The 16,063-nt window shown below is 28.9% G+C and overlaps 1 protein-coding gene across 1 annotated transcript; it reads left to right on the top strand.

Annotated features, from left to right (window-relative positions):
• Window positions 1–12,779: 12,779 nt before the first annotated feature.
• On the top strand, window positions 12,780–14,303 carry LOC122499653. Its single transcript, XM_043608107.1, has 3 exons — window positions 12,780–12,833; window positions 12,920–13,116; window positions 13,622–14,303. Exon 3 carries the CDS (start codon window positions 13,722–13,724, stop codon window positions 14,301–14,303), a length of 582 nt encoding a protein of 193 aa, XP_043464042.1. The 5' UTR covers window positions 12,780–12,833; window positions 12,920–13,116; window positions 13,622–13,721.
• The last annotated feature ends 1,760 nt before the right edge of the window (window positions 14,304–16,063 follow it).

The following is a 16,063-nucleotide window of genomic DNA, read 5'->3' as shown; positions in this document are numbered from 1 at the left end:
CCACTACTACCTTTTTACAATTTGGTACTATTTGGATACTTTTTTCAGATTTGTGACCCTAAAAGCAACTTTTTTTTACAATTTGCATTATTTTAAATCCGCTAATAATTGAAATAAAGAAAGTATTCTCAAAAATTTTCATAGAATTTTTAGAAACACTCTAAAAAATTTAAATAAAATTCTTTAAAACAATTCAATTATTTCCAAAAATTTTAAAAACATTCTTTTCACAAGAATTCAGTTATTTTCGCAAATTATAAAATTCTTCGCTGAAATTCAATGATTTTCATTATCTACTATTTTCATAAAATTTCACTCAAGAATCCCATTAATTAAAAAAAAATTTTTTAATTCTTTCCAAAAACTTTAATTATTTTTATAAATAATAAAATTTGCACAAATTTCCAATTATTATTTCAAATAGAATTTTCATAAAATTTTTTGAAAATTTTATATATATTCCTCAAAGAATGCAATTATTCTTAAAAGTTTTATTCAAATTCTTTAAAAGAATGCAATTAATTATTTTTTCGAATTTTAATAATTTATTAATTATTTAAAAATTTAAAAATTATTAAAAATAAATTTTGCATAAATTTACAAAAAAAATCAATTGTCTGAAACTTTTTTATAAAATTCTTCGCAATAATTCAATTACTTTCATAAATAATAAAACACATTGCAGAATTTCAATTGTTCTTAATACAATAAATTTTAATCGAATTCCTCGAAAAATGTAATTATTCTTAAAAATTTGATTAAAATACGTCAAAAGAATTCAATTATTAAAAAATTTGTTGATAAAATTATGTGTAAGAATTCAATTTTAAGAAACATTCAATCATTCAATAAATTATCTGTTTGTATTTAAAATAATTGAATTCTCATAGGTATAATTTTCTAATAAAAATTGATTTAAAAATGAATTTCAATTTAAGTTTTAGATAATAATTTATAAATAATTAATTAATTATGAATTATACATAATTAATTATTATTTATCAGTTTTAAATGAATTACAGTTGTAATTGTTAGAAATAGTTAAATTTTAATTTGGTTATTATATTTGAATTATTTAAAATATTAACTCCTGTAGAAAAATAAATTTATTTTTTCACTTTTAAAAATTATTTTTAAATATAATTGTAGTTTTTGATGAATTCTATCTAAAAATATGTAAAATAATATTGAAGTTTACAAAAATTAATAATTCAAGTTTTTTAGTAGGATAAGAAAAGAAAAGAAATATTTGAAATGGAAATAAGGAAAAAAAAGTCAGGGAAATACTGAATCCAATTTTTTTAGTCAAATTTAATTTTTCGATAGCCACTTTTTACTACTTTTTTTAGTCTTAAGGTCATGTTATTTAGTGGTCACGTGCTCCATATACTTTACTATGGGAACACGTGACCACTGAATAACATGACCTTAAAGCTACTTTTTGATACTTTTTTTAAAAAAGTAATTATCGAGTGCGAAGTCTGCTATTATGCTAACAATTTTTATCATCATTTAGTAACATTACTTCTTTACTATTTATCTTCATTTTTATAAATTCTTTATTTTTTACCAATAAATTATTTCTGAAAAAATATTTATATTGTAATAATTAATACTTTTTTCATGTAAAAGTAATCTTATATTTTTATAATAAAGTATATATAAATTCCTCAATTTGTGGAATTTTATTTTTAATTTCTACATTTGAAACGTAGTTTAGAATTTTACATAGAAATATAATTTTTGTACAGTTGAAAGGTTTACGCTATCCATTTTATTTAGAGAAAGAGTGATGAAAAATTTGTGAAAGTTATATTAACGGAAGAATTAACTGCCTACTAATTATAACATGTATAGAAATGAAATGAAAGCTCAAATTAAGATAAATATATTTTTGCATTACCTTAAAAACATATTCTACACATTTTAAATGATTAAAAATATACTATTTGAGAATTGTCCAATTTTCTAAAAATATATTTCAGAAAAATTCATATTAGTCAAAGAAATATTCTAATGATAATTAAAATAACTTTAAATTTTTTTTAATATAAATATATGTAATACTTTTAAATTGTGATTTGCTTATAACAAATAATATATTAAAATTTTGAAATTTGTAAGTAGAAACTAATTATGTTAATTATGTTAAACTCGAATTTTGCGTTATTTCATTATAAATGCATTAAAAGGAATAATTTGCTTTTTGTCCCTTTTGTAGTAAATTTAACGATTTTTCACGTTATATTAATGTGACAATTTTTACGTTGATTAAAAACGTCTTAAAATAATTAAAATTATAGATTAAATTGCGTAGATTATAAATATGAAATTTTAATATGTAATCTAATAGTTTATATTTTTTGTAAATATATAATTTTTAAACCATTCAAAACGCTATTAATTTAGTATACGTTACCTAAAAAATAAATATTTAAGCTGTATCTTTAAATATTTTAAAAAATAGTCTAAATCAATGAAAAATGGGTTCAAAATTTTTATTTCAAAAATGAAAATTATTTTAATTTTTAAAATTAATACGATGACATAAAAAGATCATTAAATTGACTACAAAGGCGATTTTTATAACATTATATATAAATATTTATATTTTGCTCAGTTTTTTAAATGAAATACAGCATTTAAAAGTATTAGTGAAAAATATTACAAGATCAACTGGTCCGCTTTATAAATAATACATCATTTTTAATAAGAATCATTTTCAACTATATTAAAATGTTTATACTGACAAAAAAATCTAAGTAGAAGTTTGTTTAAATAGAATTACAGATTTTATGTAAGTTACAACCCACGTGAAAAGATTCTTTGGATATTCCTGGGAATATTTTATAAGAAATCTTTCCACATGGAAATTGATGTAAAATTACATATATTATTGTAGAACCTCTTTTAGTAACGCGACGACTTAACATAAAAATCTTTATCGTGTACTCAACCTAAAAGAATAGCTAATAATATGCTAAACCAATTATAGTATTATTAAAAATGGTTCATTCTTCCGTTAATTAATTCTATAAATATGCGCATAAACATATCTTTATGATCATGCAATATTTTAAATCTGCAAAAGTTAAATCATGTTTTTAAGTTTGGAAAATTTTTATAAACAACAATAGATGTTTTGAGATTCTAAACTATTTTTAATTTGATTCGAAAGTATTTAACTTTCAATATATCTTTTTCGCTATGTTTATATTATAACTATAAATATAAGATAAGTTGATGAGACTGACAAGAAGATAGTTTTTCTAAATATTTCATCTAAATTCTTGTTTTTCAGTATATATAAATAAATATTTATATATTTGTATATACTGAAATTATAAGCAAATAAGTATATTTAACAAATAAGTATGTACTCTATTGGAAAAAACACGTATGTATTTATATACTCGTGTTTTTTTTCAATAGGGTATAAATATCTACATCGAAGACAAAATATAGATTGATAGAAATTATCCTACTATTCAAACAAATTAATTGTAATTGTTTATAACAACGCAAAATCAAAGAATTTTTTATAATATTAAATTTCTTTCCTTTACGAAACAACTGATATTTAATTATTATAGTTATTTAATTATATCATTGTAGCGGCGAGTTACTTTTCTCATCTTTAATATTATATAAATAAGGTATATTTAAAAAGAACCCTGATGGATTTATAATTTATTATATACGATATATACACTATATACTATTTATATATGTATAAGATTTATGAAAAAATGCAACTGTTAAATCGTTTTAATTTTTATTATGCCTATGTCAAACAATTTTCTAAATAATGTACAAGAAAAACCTAAAAATACATGATTTTTAATTTATTTCAAATTTAGATATTATTGTAAACAAAAATCTAAACCACCTATAAATAAATAATATAATAATAATATAATAATATTAAATAATAATAATATAATAATAATAATATAATAATATAATAATAATATTAATAATATTAAATTATAATATTTAATATTATTTTATATATTATATATTTATTATATATTTTTTTTTATATTATTCTTATAATATTTAACCTATATTATAAATCTAATCACCTATAGGTGTTTCATATTCATAGACAATTTTCAATTATATTTTCTCTTTACACGTTTCATTAGAGTTCATACAAAATACACGCTTTATTTTGAAAATTAAAACCCTCCATTCTACAACTGAGTAAGAATTTCTGCAACGTGACCTAAAATACTTAAAAATTTTTATTTTTTTCCAAATATTAATTTTCATGTATATTTTATATGAAAAACAGGCTTCGCACTCATCTACTACAATCTACAAACGATTTAATTGTTTTCAAATAAAAATATTCGAAATTCAATTATTCTCAATATCTAGTATGTATTTTCATCAAATTTCGCAAAATATATATATATCTGTGGAGAGATTTTGAAATAAATCCACTTTGAACATTTTTGCGCACGAAGTACGATATTTTGGAAAATATGGCATTGTTTATTTATATGAATAGGAAGGAAAAAATGATATAATAATCATTTTTAAGTGGTAATTCTATTAAACTTTTATTATTTTAACATTTTAGTACTAATAAAATATAAAAATGTAACATAATTTAATTATAATTACATCAATTTAAACATGTGAAGCATTTTATCTACAAACAGCGCTCAAAAGGTGTTTAGGATAATCTGGGTGATTCGCAGCAACCTTATTCATTTCCCAGGAAGACTTTAGGAAATCAAAATGTACGGACTCCATATGAAGATTTTTTATATGGGAGAAAAATAACTATATTTTCTATTTTTTAAATAATGTTTATTTTTTATTGCAAAATTAAACATTTTCAAATAATTAATTTCTATAAACCCTAGTTCGGTTGTAATTTAACTTACTTGTTTTTATTTATTTATATCAAATATGCAATTATTTTCCATAATTAATTATTTTAATTTACTCTCTAAATCTGAATTAGTAGTTTTCTACTAGTGAAATAGTGCGAATTCATTTACCAATTGAATTAGTAACTGTTTTTACTATTTTTTAGTAGTTTTTAGGGTTCCGTACACCTACGGTGTATCGGCGGAACCCTATTGGTGAGACTCTGTTGTCCGTAGCCAAATCGTGTCCCCCCCCCCCCTAGCGGCTAAACTATTTGACCTAAAGAGCTCAAATTTTTACATTATTTGACCTAATAATGAGCTGAAAATTGGTATACTAGTGTATTATTACAGTCTGACGAAAAAAAAATTTATTTCAGAAACTTTTAAAAAAAAAATTTTTTTAAAATCTTTTTTAGTTTAAACACGTGGCATTAAATATTTTAAGGAAGAGTGAAATTTTAAGAGAATAAATGAGAGATTGTTTTCTGACTTTAATTTCTTAACTAAAAATAAAAAAAAATTGGACAAGTGCGAGTTGTACTCGCACTGCAATGGCGGGTTCCGTACACAAAAATATTAAAACAATACTTGCAACATTTATCGGTAATTAGTAGAATTAAAATAAACAATTAAAAAAATATATTAAAATCATTTGATAAAAAAGAATAACTAAAAAAATTAAAGTATTGTATATATCTAATATTGTAAACAATAATAAGCAGAGGAACAAAATTTTCAAAATTATAGTTCCTCTGCTTATTATTGTTTACAATATTAGATATATACAATACTTTAATTTTTTTAGTTATTCTTTTTTATCAAATGATTTTAATATATTTTTTTAATTGTTTATTTTAATTTTACCAATAATTACCGATAAATGTTGCAAGTATTGTTTTAATATTTTTGTGTACGGAACCCGCCATTGCAGTGCGAGTACAACTCGCACTTGTCCAATTTTTTTATTAATTATTAGTAGAAAATTTACTAATTTTAAATAGTAAAAAATACGTTCTCCCAGGTGCGAATTTAGGTTGGCCGCCAGAGTTTGAAGGTTGGCCCAAGGTTGGCCTAACTTTGGCAAGCAAAGTTTTGGTTGCCAGAGTTTGCCCAACTTTGGCAAGTACTTGTGCCCACAGTTGGCCCGACTTTGCAAGCCAACCATTAAATGCAGAGTTTAACCAACCGTCGGGCCAACTTTGGCGACAAAGGTTGGCACAACTTATCCAAACGTAGTTTAAAAGACTTTCAGTTTCGGTTGGCCGAACTCTGGGCCACGGTTGGCCCAACGGTTGGCAAAACTATGTGAAACACAGTTTAATTGACTTACATTATTTTGGTTGGCCGAACTCTGGGCCACGGTTGGCCCGACGGTTGGCAAAACTATGTGAAACGCAGTTTAATTGACTTAAACTTTCTTGGTTGGCCGAACTTTGGGCCACGGTTGGCCCGACTGTTGCAGCTTAAATATACATTTTGCGTTATGCACTCCCATGTGAGCGTAGCGTAGTGGTCAGTGTATAAGTCTTCGGTGCGTTAGGTTAGGGGTTCGATCCCAGCGAGCGATAGATATTTTCGAAAATGTATGTATGAGATTGTGTTTAATAATAATAGGTAAAGGTTATATCTGATGTTCCCGCTAATAATAACGTGTTAATTGTTTAAATAATGTAGTTTTTTAATAATTTTTTACCTTTGGCTGTTGAAGTTGGCCAAACTTTGAAAATTGTGGTTGGCCCAACTTACGCATCTAAAGTTGTGCCAACTTTGGCGTCAGTCTTTGGATCAACCATTGAAATGTATAGTTGGCACAACATATGCATTGTAAGTTGGGCCAACTTCCTTATGAGTTGTCGGGCCAACCATCGTCGCCATTAGACGGTCGCCGTTATCATCTGTATGGTTGGCCCAACCTCTGGCACGAGAAGTTGGACCGACTTTGTAAAAGTTGGCCCAACTATGGGCCGACCAAAAAATCGCACCTGGGCTACTAATTAAATTAGTAATTTTCCACTAGAAATTAGTAAAAAAATTACTAAAAATTAGTAAAAAGAGTTACTAATTCAGTTGGTAAACGAATTCGCACTATTTCATTAGTAGTAAACTATTAATTCAGATTTAGAAAGTAAATTAAAATAATTGCATATTTGATATAAATAAATATTTAAATAAATAAAAATATTATAAGTTGAAGTATATTATAAGTATAAGTTGAAATACAACCGAATGAGGGTTTATAGAAATTAATTATTTGAAAATGATTAATTTTGCGATATAAAATAAACATTATTTAAAATATAGAAAATTTAGTTATTCTTCCCATAGATAAAAAAATCACCCGGATTATCCTAAACACCTTTTGAGCGCTGTTTGTAGATAAAATGCTTCACATGTTTAAATTGATGTAATTATAATTAAATTATGTTACATTTTTATATTTTATTAGTACTAAAATGTTAAAATAATAAAAGTTTAATAGAATTACCCACTTAAAAATGATTATTATATCATTTTTTCCTTCCTATTCATATAAATAAACAATGCCATATTTTCCAAAATATCGTACTTCGTGCGCAAAAATGTTCAAAGTGGATTTATTTCAAAATCTCTCCACAGATTATTTTAGTTTTTTTATTTTTCTTATCTATGAACATTGTAAATTCAGAATATCTACTAATTTTCTAGGTGTAAGACCTTTTTATTTAATTTTAGTTAAGGCGCACCGTGTAAAAGATATTCACTATTCGGTCTATAATGCAGCATTTTTTCGCGGTTCCTATTTGCTTAAATAAATACAGTGGAACCTCGATTATCCGAACTAACCAAGGCAAGGCCGGGTTCGGATAATCGAAAGTTCGGATAATAGAGATTTTAATTTTTTTTATATAATTAAAGTAAAAAAATCGACAGTTGAATTATATATATTTCATTTAATCCATTTTTTAAATATACATAAGTATATATACGTAAATATATATTAATAAAACATAGAATTTAGAATTTTTTAAGATTTTTTTGACATAAATTTCGTTATTTTCCTTTGAAAGATTCGGGAGGCCAAAAAAAGTTCGGATAATAGAAGTTCGGATAAAATGATTTTCGGTTCGGATAATAGAGGGTTCGGATAACAGAGGTTCGGATAATCGAGGTTCCACTGTATAAATTCACATTTTCTTTATGGAAATGGTGAACTAAAGTATCGAATTTGGTTACTAAACTTTGTATAACTGAGAACATGAGCCAACTTAATATCATTCAAAACAAAATGTGCACTTTTGCATGGTGCTGTCAATGCGTTCCTAGTACGGTCTGCTCATGCGCAGAAAGCAGCAGAGTTCACGTCGCAAAAAATTAAAGTGTTCACGTCGCGAAGAAGAAGAAGAAGTTTTTACCCTTCCTCTTGTAATTTCAAAGAGGAAAGGGAAAAATTTCCCCTTCCACATGTTGAACGTCCAATCGCTGACATAGGACTTCTTCATCATCCGTGCGGTTGATATAGTCAAACAGTTTATTTTTCGCGACGCGTCAAAAATGCTGTTTTACAGGTCATTTTAATTAGTTATCTTACTAATTGCTTTTTATTGCTCATAGTAAAAAATGATTCCATTGGAAACTTTGACACTCCAATTTTCCACTTTTGTAAAGGAAGTGTAAAAATGTTAATTTTCGTGGGAGAATTGGCTGTCGCAAAATTGCAATTTTTGTGTTTGGTTTGTTTACCTTTTGGTTTGTTTACATTTCACAACTTGGACCCCTATTGAAAATCCTCACATGGTAAACCACACAGGATCCTATCTCAAAAACCATGTAAAAGTCTGCTTCCATTAAGGAAACCATGTGGATTACTATGTTTTTTCCTAAGTCGAACCATATGGGAAATTGAGACACGATTTTAGTTAGGAATAGACATGGAGAATTTGAACAGTTCTTCTATGCATAAAACCATATGAATTCCCACATGAAATCCTGCATGTTTTTCCCAGTCAAATCCTAAAAATCTCATGTGAAAAACAGAATAATTTATTTATAATTATTTTCCCAAGTCAATATCCAAGTGAAATCCTTTTTTCATTTTTTTTTAAATTTTCCCATGTCAAATCCTAAACCGGTCCAACTCCTGTACATTAGTCGTCAAATATTTCGTACCGTAAAGCGTAAAGCTATGCGTGAAAGTTTCTTTTTTTCACCGTACTATGGCGCTGCGTACGTGTAGGCCTACGTTATCATCTATCACTGTGCTGTTTAAAGCCGTTTACTTTGGAAGTTTTTGAGAGTGTTTTGAAAAATTTTCTTTGTTATTTGTTGATTTTTATTGTTGTTATTATTGTGGATGATTTATTAAAAAGTTATTGGTGTTTTTGTTCAACTGAATCAGTCAAACTGATTCAGCAAAACGATGGTGCAGAAGTGCATAATCCCGAACTGTAAGTCGGGATATGCTTCCCAAAAAGTTACAGAAAAAATCCACTTTTTTCGAGTGCCTAAGGATGCAGTGGATGATTATCAAAAAGCTGTAAGAAGAGAAAACTTTTTGGTTAAAAGTGGCCAATGTGTGTGTGAAAAACACTACTTGCCTGAAGATATACTATGAAAGCGAGAAGTAAAAGATGCTGACGGAAACGTAATTGCTTTTGTAAGTATGAAATGAGATAGAATCAATTTTTTTAACTTTTTAAATAACTATTAAAAATTGCTTGATGGAAAAAGATACCTTTTTACGTTGCTGAAGTTAGCATTGACCCTTAGTGTCGACAATTTTTTAAGCCAAATTCAGCGACGTAAATATATAAAAATTGTTTTATTTTTTCTTCGTAAATTCGAATTTCTAAATTATATTAAACAAGAATTTTAATGAAATCAAATTTTTGCATTGATTTCAGGAAGACTATAAAGTTCCACGATTAAAGAAAGGAGTTGTACTAACTCAATTTCCAAATTGTCCTTCGTATTTATCAAAAACACATAAGAAACGCAAATCTCCCAAAAAAGAAAATTCGAATCCGTCGAAAATGGAAGAAGAAAGAAAGTTGCTAAGTTGTCACCTTCGTTAAATGAACATTCTGCTGATTCCGAACCTGCACTACCATCTCATATTCCTGACGAAAATTTTGGAGTTTCTTTTGAGAAATCAGAGTCTCCTCCTAATGAAGTTATTGAAAGCGTTCCTGCTAAAGAATCATCCAATATTAATACTGAAAGTGATAGATTGAAAATGTTTGACAACTTTTTATGCAATAAGGATGCATTTAAGATTCCAGTATCATGGACACGATCCAATATAAATAACGGCGTTTTCAGGGCAATAACTTTTGTTCAGTGAACAGTACGGAAGGAGAAAAAAAATTTAATACAACGTGCTCAAAGAAAATAATTTTGTATGAAGATATAAGTATCAATGCTTATGTGATGGAGAAAGAAATAGATATAAAAAAAATTAATTTCAAAAATGATTTCGTCTCAGCCGCTGAAGAGATAGACGCAGCAATTGAAATTTTTAACAAATCCAAAATTTGTGAAGGATGTGCTCCTCCGAATTCTATAGAAAATGTTCAGACATCTTCTCTCAGTCGAGATTCCTTTGGATGTTTACGGCATCAACATTGTACTCTGCTTTTAGATATTGAAAATAATGTCAATAGGAAATACTGTTTACCCTGCAAAAAAGCAAAGAATATTATATCCAATAAAATTGTACGTCTTCGGAAACAGCATGATTTGCAGAGATTAGTATTTAAAGGACAGAACGCCGAGAAAAAAACTTGGTTTATTAAAAGGTAAACTCAGAAATATTTCAAAAAGAATGAATTACAATGAAACAGCGAAAGATTTATTAAAAAAACGGATGAAAGCTTTAAAAAATAAAATGAGCTCTGTAAATTCATCGACTTTAGAGGACGAACTAAAGAAGAAAAATATCTCTGATAACACAGCCACACAAAAAAATAAAAGTACCCTGGCCGACGAATGAGACCACCCTTCTCTTATGTATTTTGATGCGCTGAACACGAATCTGAAGTCCGTTTTGCTCCATCACGTCAGCATTTTGACATAACCTCAAAAAACATCGGATTTTAAGTGACAGGAGAACTTTTTTAAATCATGACAGATTTGCTTGAATCTTTTTACTCGGGGGTTTTTGGGGTCGCTGATTACGAATTTAACGTCAGATTTATAAAATTCAAAATGGCGGATCCAATATGGCGGACGAATTTTTAAAAAATAGTTGGATTTTTACAAAAATTAGTATCCGCCATTTTGAATTTTATAAATCTAACGTTAAATTCGTTATCAGCGACCCCAAAAACACCCAGATACTAATTTTTGTAAAAATCCAACTTTTTTTTAAAAATTTGTCCGCCATATTGGATCCGCCATTTTGAATTTTATAAATCTGACGTTAAATTCGTAATCATCGACCCCTAAAACCCCCGAGTAAAAAGATTCAAGCAAATCTGTCATGATTTAAAAAAGTTCTCCTGTCACTTAAAATCCGATGTTTTTTGAGGTTATGTCAAAATCCTGACGTGATGGAGCAAAACGGACTTCAGATTCGTGTTCAGCGCATCAAAATACATAAGGGAAGGGTGGTCTCATTCGTCGGCCAGGTTACTTTTATTTTTTTGTGTGGCTGTGTAATGAAAAACTCGTGATCAGTGAAATCTTGACTGCTTCCAAGTGTAAAAGCAGAAATGGACATAGATATGCAGACGGATGGATAATATTATGTCTCATTTTTCACACGAAATCTCCTGCAGCATATCGACTTTTAAGAGAGACAAAAGTAATACCACTGCCTTGCAGGAGTTCTATTAAAAGGTAAAGTACAATTGTAACATTATATTATTTTGATTCCTTTTCATTACCTATGAGTAGAAAATATATTTTTTCTAATTGTAGGTATTTGTCTTTGATACAAACCCCGTGTAGATTTCATCAACCAATGTTCGACGTATTGAAAGAAAGACTGAAGTCAGAAGCGGATGAAAATAAACATTTCATTATATCGATTGACGAAATACATACGAGAAAAAATGTAACTTTAGATACAAAAACAATGGAGTTAAGTGGCCTCACTGATTTTGGAAATGGTTCACAAGTTGATATTTCCGACAAAGCAAATCATGGGTTAGTCATTATGCTGCAATCACTCATGGGGAATTTTGAACAACCTATAGCAGTTTTTGCTTCTAAAGGTCCTGTGACTGGAATTTTATTATCAAGATTAGTAATTGAGGCTATTATTTTTCTGGAAAGAGCTAATGCAAAAATTCACGGCATAGTAACCGATGGAGCGACAACGAACAGAAAGTTTTGGTCTGAATTAGGAGTTATTGGAAAGCATGGGGAACTTAAGAATTCGTTTACACACCCTAAGCGAAAAGTTTATGTATTTTCAGACCCACCTCATCTAATAAAATGCATAAGAAATCGATTATACAATAAGAAGGAATTAAAGGTCTGCATCTAGGTGTTTAAAATTTTTAAAAAATTTCAGTTTGACTTTTATAATTTCATTTAAAATCCTATTGTTTCAGGTTCATCCAGATGTCAAGTCCATAAAATGGAGTTATATATCAAAGCTGCTAGAAATAGATAAATGTAATCCCAATGGAAGACTATGTCCAAAGCTCACAAACGATCATGTTAATCTGAGCAAATTTTTAACAATGCGTGTTTCACTTGCACTACAAGTATAAAACAATTTATTAATTAAATATTACATAATAATAATAATATATAGATAATTATAAACTTATTCAATTTCAGGTTTTCAGTATGTCCACAGCAAGAGGTTTGCTTTTTTACAAAAAAATCAAAAAGTTTCAAAGCGATCTTGAAGGCTGCGAAGATACTGCCGAGTTTTGCATTAAAATAAATAATTTATTTGATGCTATGAATCGAATTCACTCTGAAGAAGCACTAAAATTTAACTTTGCTGATTGCATTGTAGGAACATAAAACATCATTTGAGTAATAATAATTTTGAAGGAAAAAATAGTGTTCAATATTAATAGAAAAATTGTGTTTTATAGATTATGAAAGACTTCATTTCTTGGATAGATGAATGGAAAAACAATCTTCAAAACAGCCCGAAAATTTCTTGACTCTCTCAACAAGCGAGGGACTCCGTGTGACTTTGAGATCTATGATTGATTTGCAAAAGATTTTAAAAGACGAGTATAAATTTCAATACGTACTGACAGGCAAAATCAGTCAGGATCCTTTAGAGGTAAGTAATGAAATTAATTTTTCAAATTAGGTAAAGAAACATTTTTCAGAAAGTTTGTGATAAACTATCTAAAAAAATATCGTGTTTCTTGAAGCAGAAAATTTCTACATAACAATTAAGGTATAAATAATATAATTTATATATATTGTAATTCATAATAATCAAATAAAAGTTAACTCTTTCGACTCCGACAATTTTAATGTAATATTAATAAAGAATAGTGTTCACTTATTCAGGTTTTTTACTCATAAAAAGCTGTAATCGAAAAGTTAACTATTTAATTAATTTTTATTGTAATTTATTGTAATAATATGTTGGGGAAATTTTAAAACAAACCAATTTCTTATTATTACCCATAGAGGGCTTTTGTAACTTCCGTTTCCATTAATTAGGCTTTTACGAGCTTGTCTTGTGTAACGTTCTCATATTACATTATTTCTATCTCTTTATAATAAATCTCTGTTCTATTCGTAATAGATTATTTATTAGTTATTTCCCTTAACAGGTTATGGGCCCAGGGGCGATGTAAAAAGAAACGTGGTGTCAAATATTTGTGAACTTTGGTTTTTGAGGTTAGCGGTGTTTTATAAAAACGTGGTCGAAAGATGAACGCGGCCGGTATAAAATTCGAAATATTAACCAAGGATAATTACGAGACCTGGCGACTCCAAATGCGAGCTATTTTAATTAAAAATAGTACGTGGGCTTACGCAGATGGGACTAAAGTGAAACCTGTGGTTAGGGAAGGAGACGAAGCATCGCAGCAAGCAGCGGAAAGATGGGTGGAGGCAGATTTGAAGGCTCAATCTGATATTATTTTGGCGATGAGTCCTTCCGAGTTGCTGCAAATAAAGAATTGTACCACCACAAGAGAGATTTGGACTAAGCTGCAGGGTATTTACCAGTCCAAGGGTCCTGTAAGAATGGCGGCGTTATTGAACCAGTTGATGTCCTTAAAAATGAGTAAGGACAACGATGTTCGGGAATATTCAAGATCATTTTTCGATACCGCGGATAGACTGGCGGAACTGGAAGTTGATATTAATAAAGAATTGCTCGCGGTAATGCTTCTTCGTAGTTTGCCTGAAAGTTATGAAAACTTTCGTTGTGCCATTTCCTCGCGTGATGCTTTGCCATCTCTAGAGGCTTTAAGAATCAAAATTGAAGAGGAATTCGACACTCGATGAAATAAAAATCAAAATTTTGCTCCAAGTGCGATGGCCGTCAAAAGATCAGAAAATCGAGGGGGACAAAACAGTGAAATTAAAAACGGGAAAAATGAAAAGGATGATATTCCAAAGAAAGATTTTAAAATAACATGTTTCAAATGTGGAAAACCTGGACATCGTGCAAGATTTTGTAAGAACGCAAAAAGGGCGAGTTATCAATCGAGTAGTAATGTTGAAGACAAATGTTTCTTTACCGACGGTGGGAGGAATGAATCTTTATTGATTCGAAACGATGCTAATTGTGAAACCTGGTGTTTAGATAGTGGCAGCACCTCACACATGTGTAAGGACATCGAATGTTTTTCTGACATTGACCAAAGTGGAACTCAAGGGAAATTAAATCTCGCGAATAGTGCGTGTACAAATGTGATGGGAAAAGGAAATGTGTTGACATCAGTGATAGAATCCGGAAATACAAAAAAGTGTGTAAAATTTAAAGAAACTTTGTTTGTCCCGGATTTGCGTACAAATCTGATTTCGGTCGGAAAAGTGACTGACGGTGGTCACAGTGTAATATTCGATAAAGATAAAGCCGAGATAGTAAACAGTGACGGAAAAGTTTTACTTACGGCTGAACGCGAGAAAGATTTGTACTATTTTAAAAGTGTCAACAATCCAGTGGAACATTTTTCGGAAGCAAATGCGATTTATGCACCAGTGAAGAATTCATTCGAGGACTGGCATTATAAAATAAGACATTTGAACGCAAAATCACTTCAAGAGGCTATCAGAACGGGATCTATTCAAGGTATTCAAATTAAAGGATCAAGGTCGGATTTTGAGTGTCGTGTATGTCCGGAAGGAAAAATGTGTCGTCCTCCGTTCAAGAAGGAATCAGCAAGGAAAACAAATATTGGTGAATTAATACACTCGGATGTTTGTGGCCCGATGCGGGTAAACTCACATGCAGGTAATAGATACTTTGTAGAGCTGTGCAAAATTCGAACCGAACCGAGTTTAGTTCGGTTTTGGGGCGCCGAAATGTCGAATGCCGAATATTCGACATTCGAACTAGGCTAACTTAAATGTCGGTTTTTCGACATTCGAACTGGGCTAGTTCGAATGTCGAATATTCGACATTCGAACTGGGCGACTGAAATGTCGAATTTTAGAATTCGACATTTTAGCGTACCAAAACCGAACAAAACTCGGTTCGGTTCGAATTTTGTAGTAACTCGAATGTCGAATATTCGACATTCGAACTAGGCGAAAAAATTCGAACAGTTCGGTTCGAATTATTTTGCACAGCTCTAATACTTTGTGACGTTTATAGATGACTATTCTCGGTGGTGCGTTAGAGTTGCACGTCAAGCCGATATGTTCGTTTGGCTTGTAGTATTTTGTTCGAATGACAAGAAATTGAAACGACAAACTTCTCGCTCATTCAATTGTTTATTCAACATTTAATGTTGTGTCAAGACTCAAGATTCTTGACAAGATTCTGATTATTTCAAAATCTGTCAAAATATTATCAAAATACTGTGAAAAATATTTCAGACTATTGAAAAATGGAAAACGAATCACAAGGAACTTCTTTAGAGTAAATTAGTTTTTTTAATGTTGTATTGATTAAATTTTGAAACATTTTTAAATTTATATTAATTTTTAATTATGGAAACTAAAAACACTTTTCATTTTTACATTACATTCTTATTTCTATTCTTGTATTTTTATCTATTGAATTTTGAATTTAATTAACACATCCAAGTATTTTCTAA

This window comes from Leptopilina heterotoma, unplaced genomic scaffold (assembly GCF_015476425.1).
Source record: "Leptopilina heterotoma isolate Lh14 unplaced genomic scaffold, ASM1547642v1 Lhet_17, whole genome shotgun sequence".
In the NCBI taxonomy this organism is placed as follows: domain Eukaryota; kingdom Metazoa; phylum Arthropoda; class Insecta; order Hymenoptera; family Figitidae; genus Leptopilina; species Leptopilina heterotoma.
The sequence above is the reverse complement of the archived record's forward strand: the minus strand, read 5'-3'. Positions and strand labels throughout refer to the sequence as shown.

What these genes read in the sequence shown, in the direction of transcription:
- LOC122499653 (XM_043608107.1), top strand. Translation starts at nt 13,722, where the DNA reads ATGAACGCGGCCGGTATAAAATTCGAAATATTAACCAAGGATAATTAC.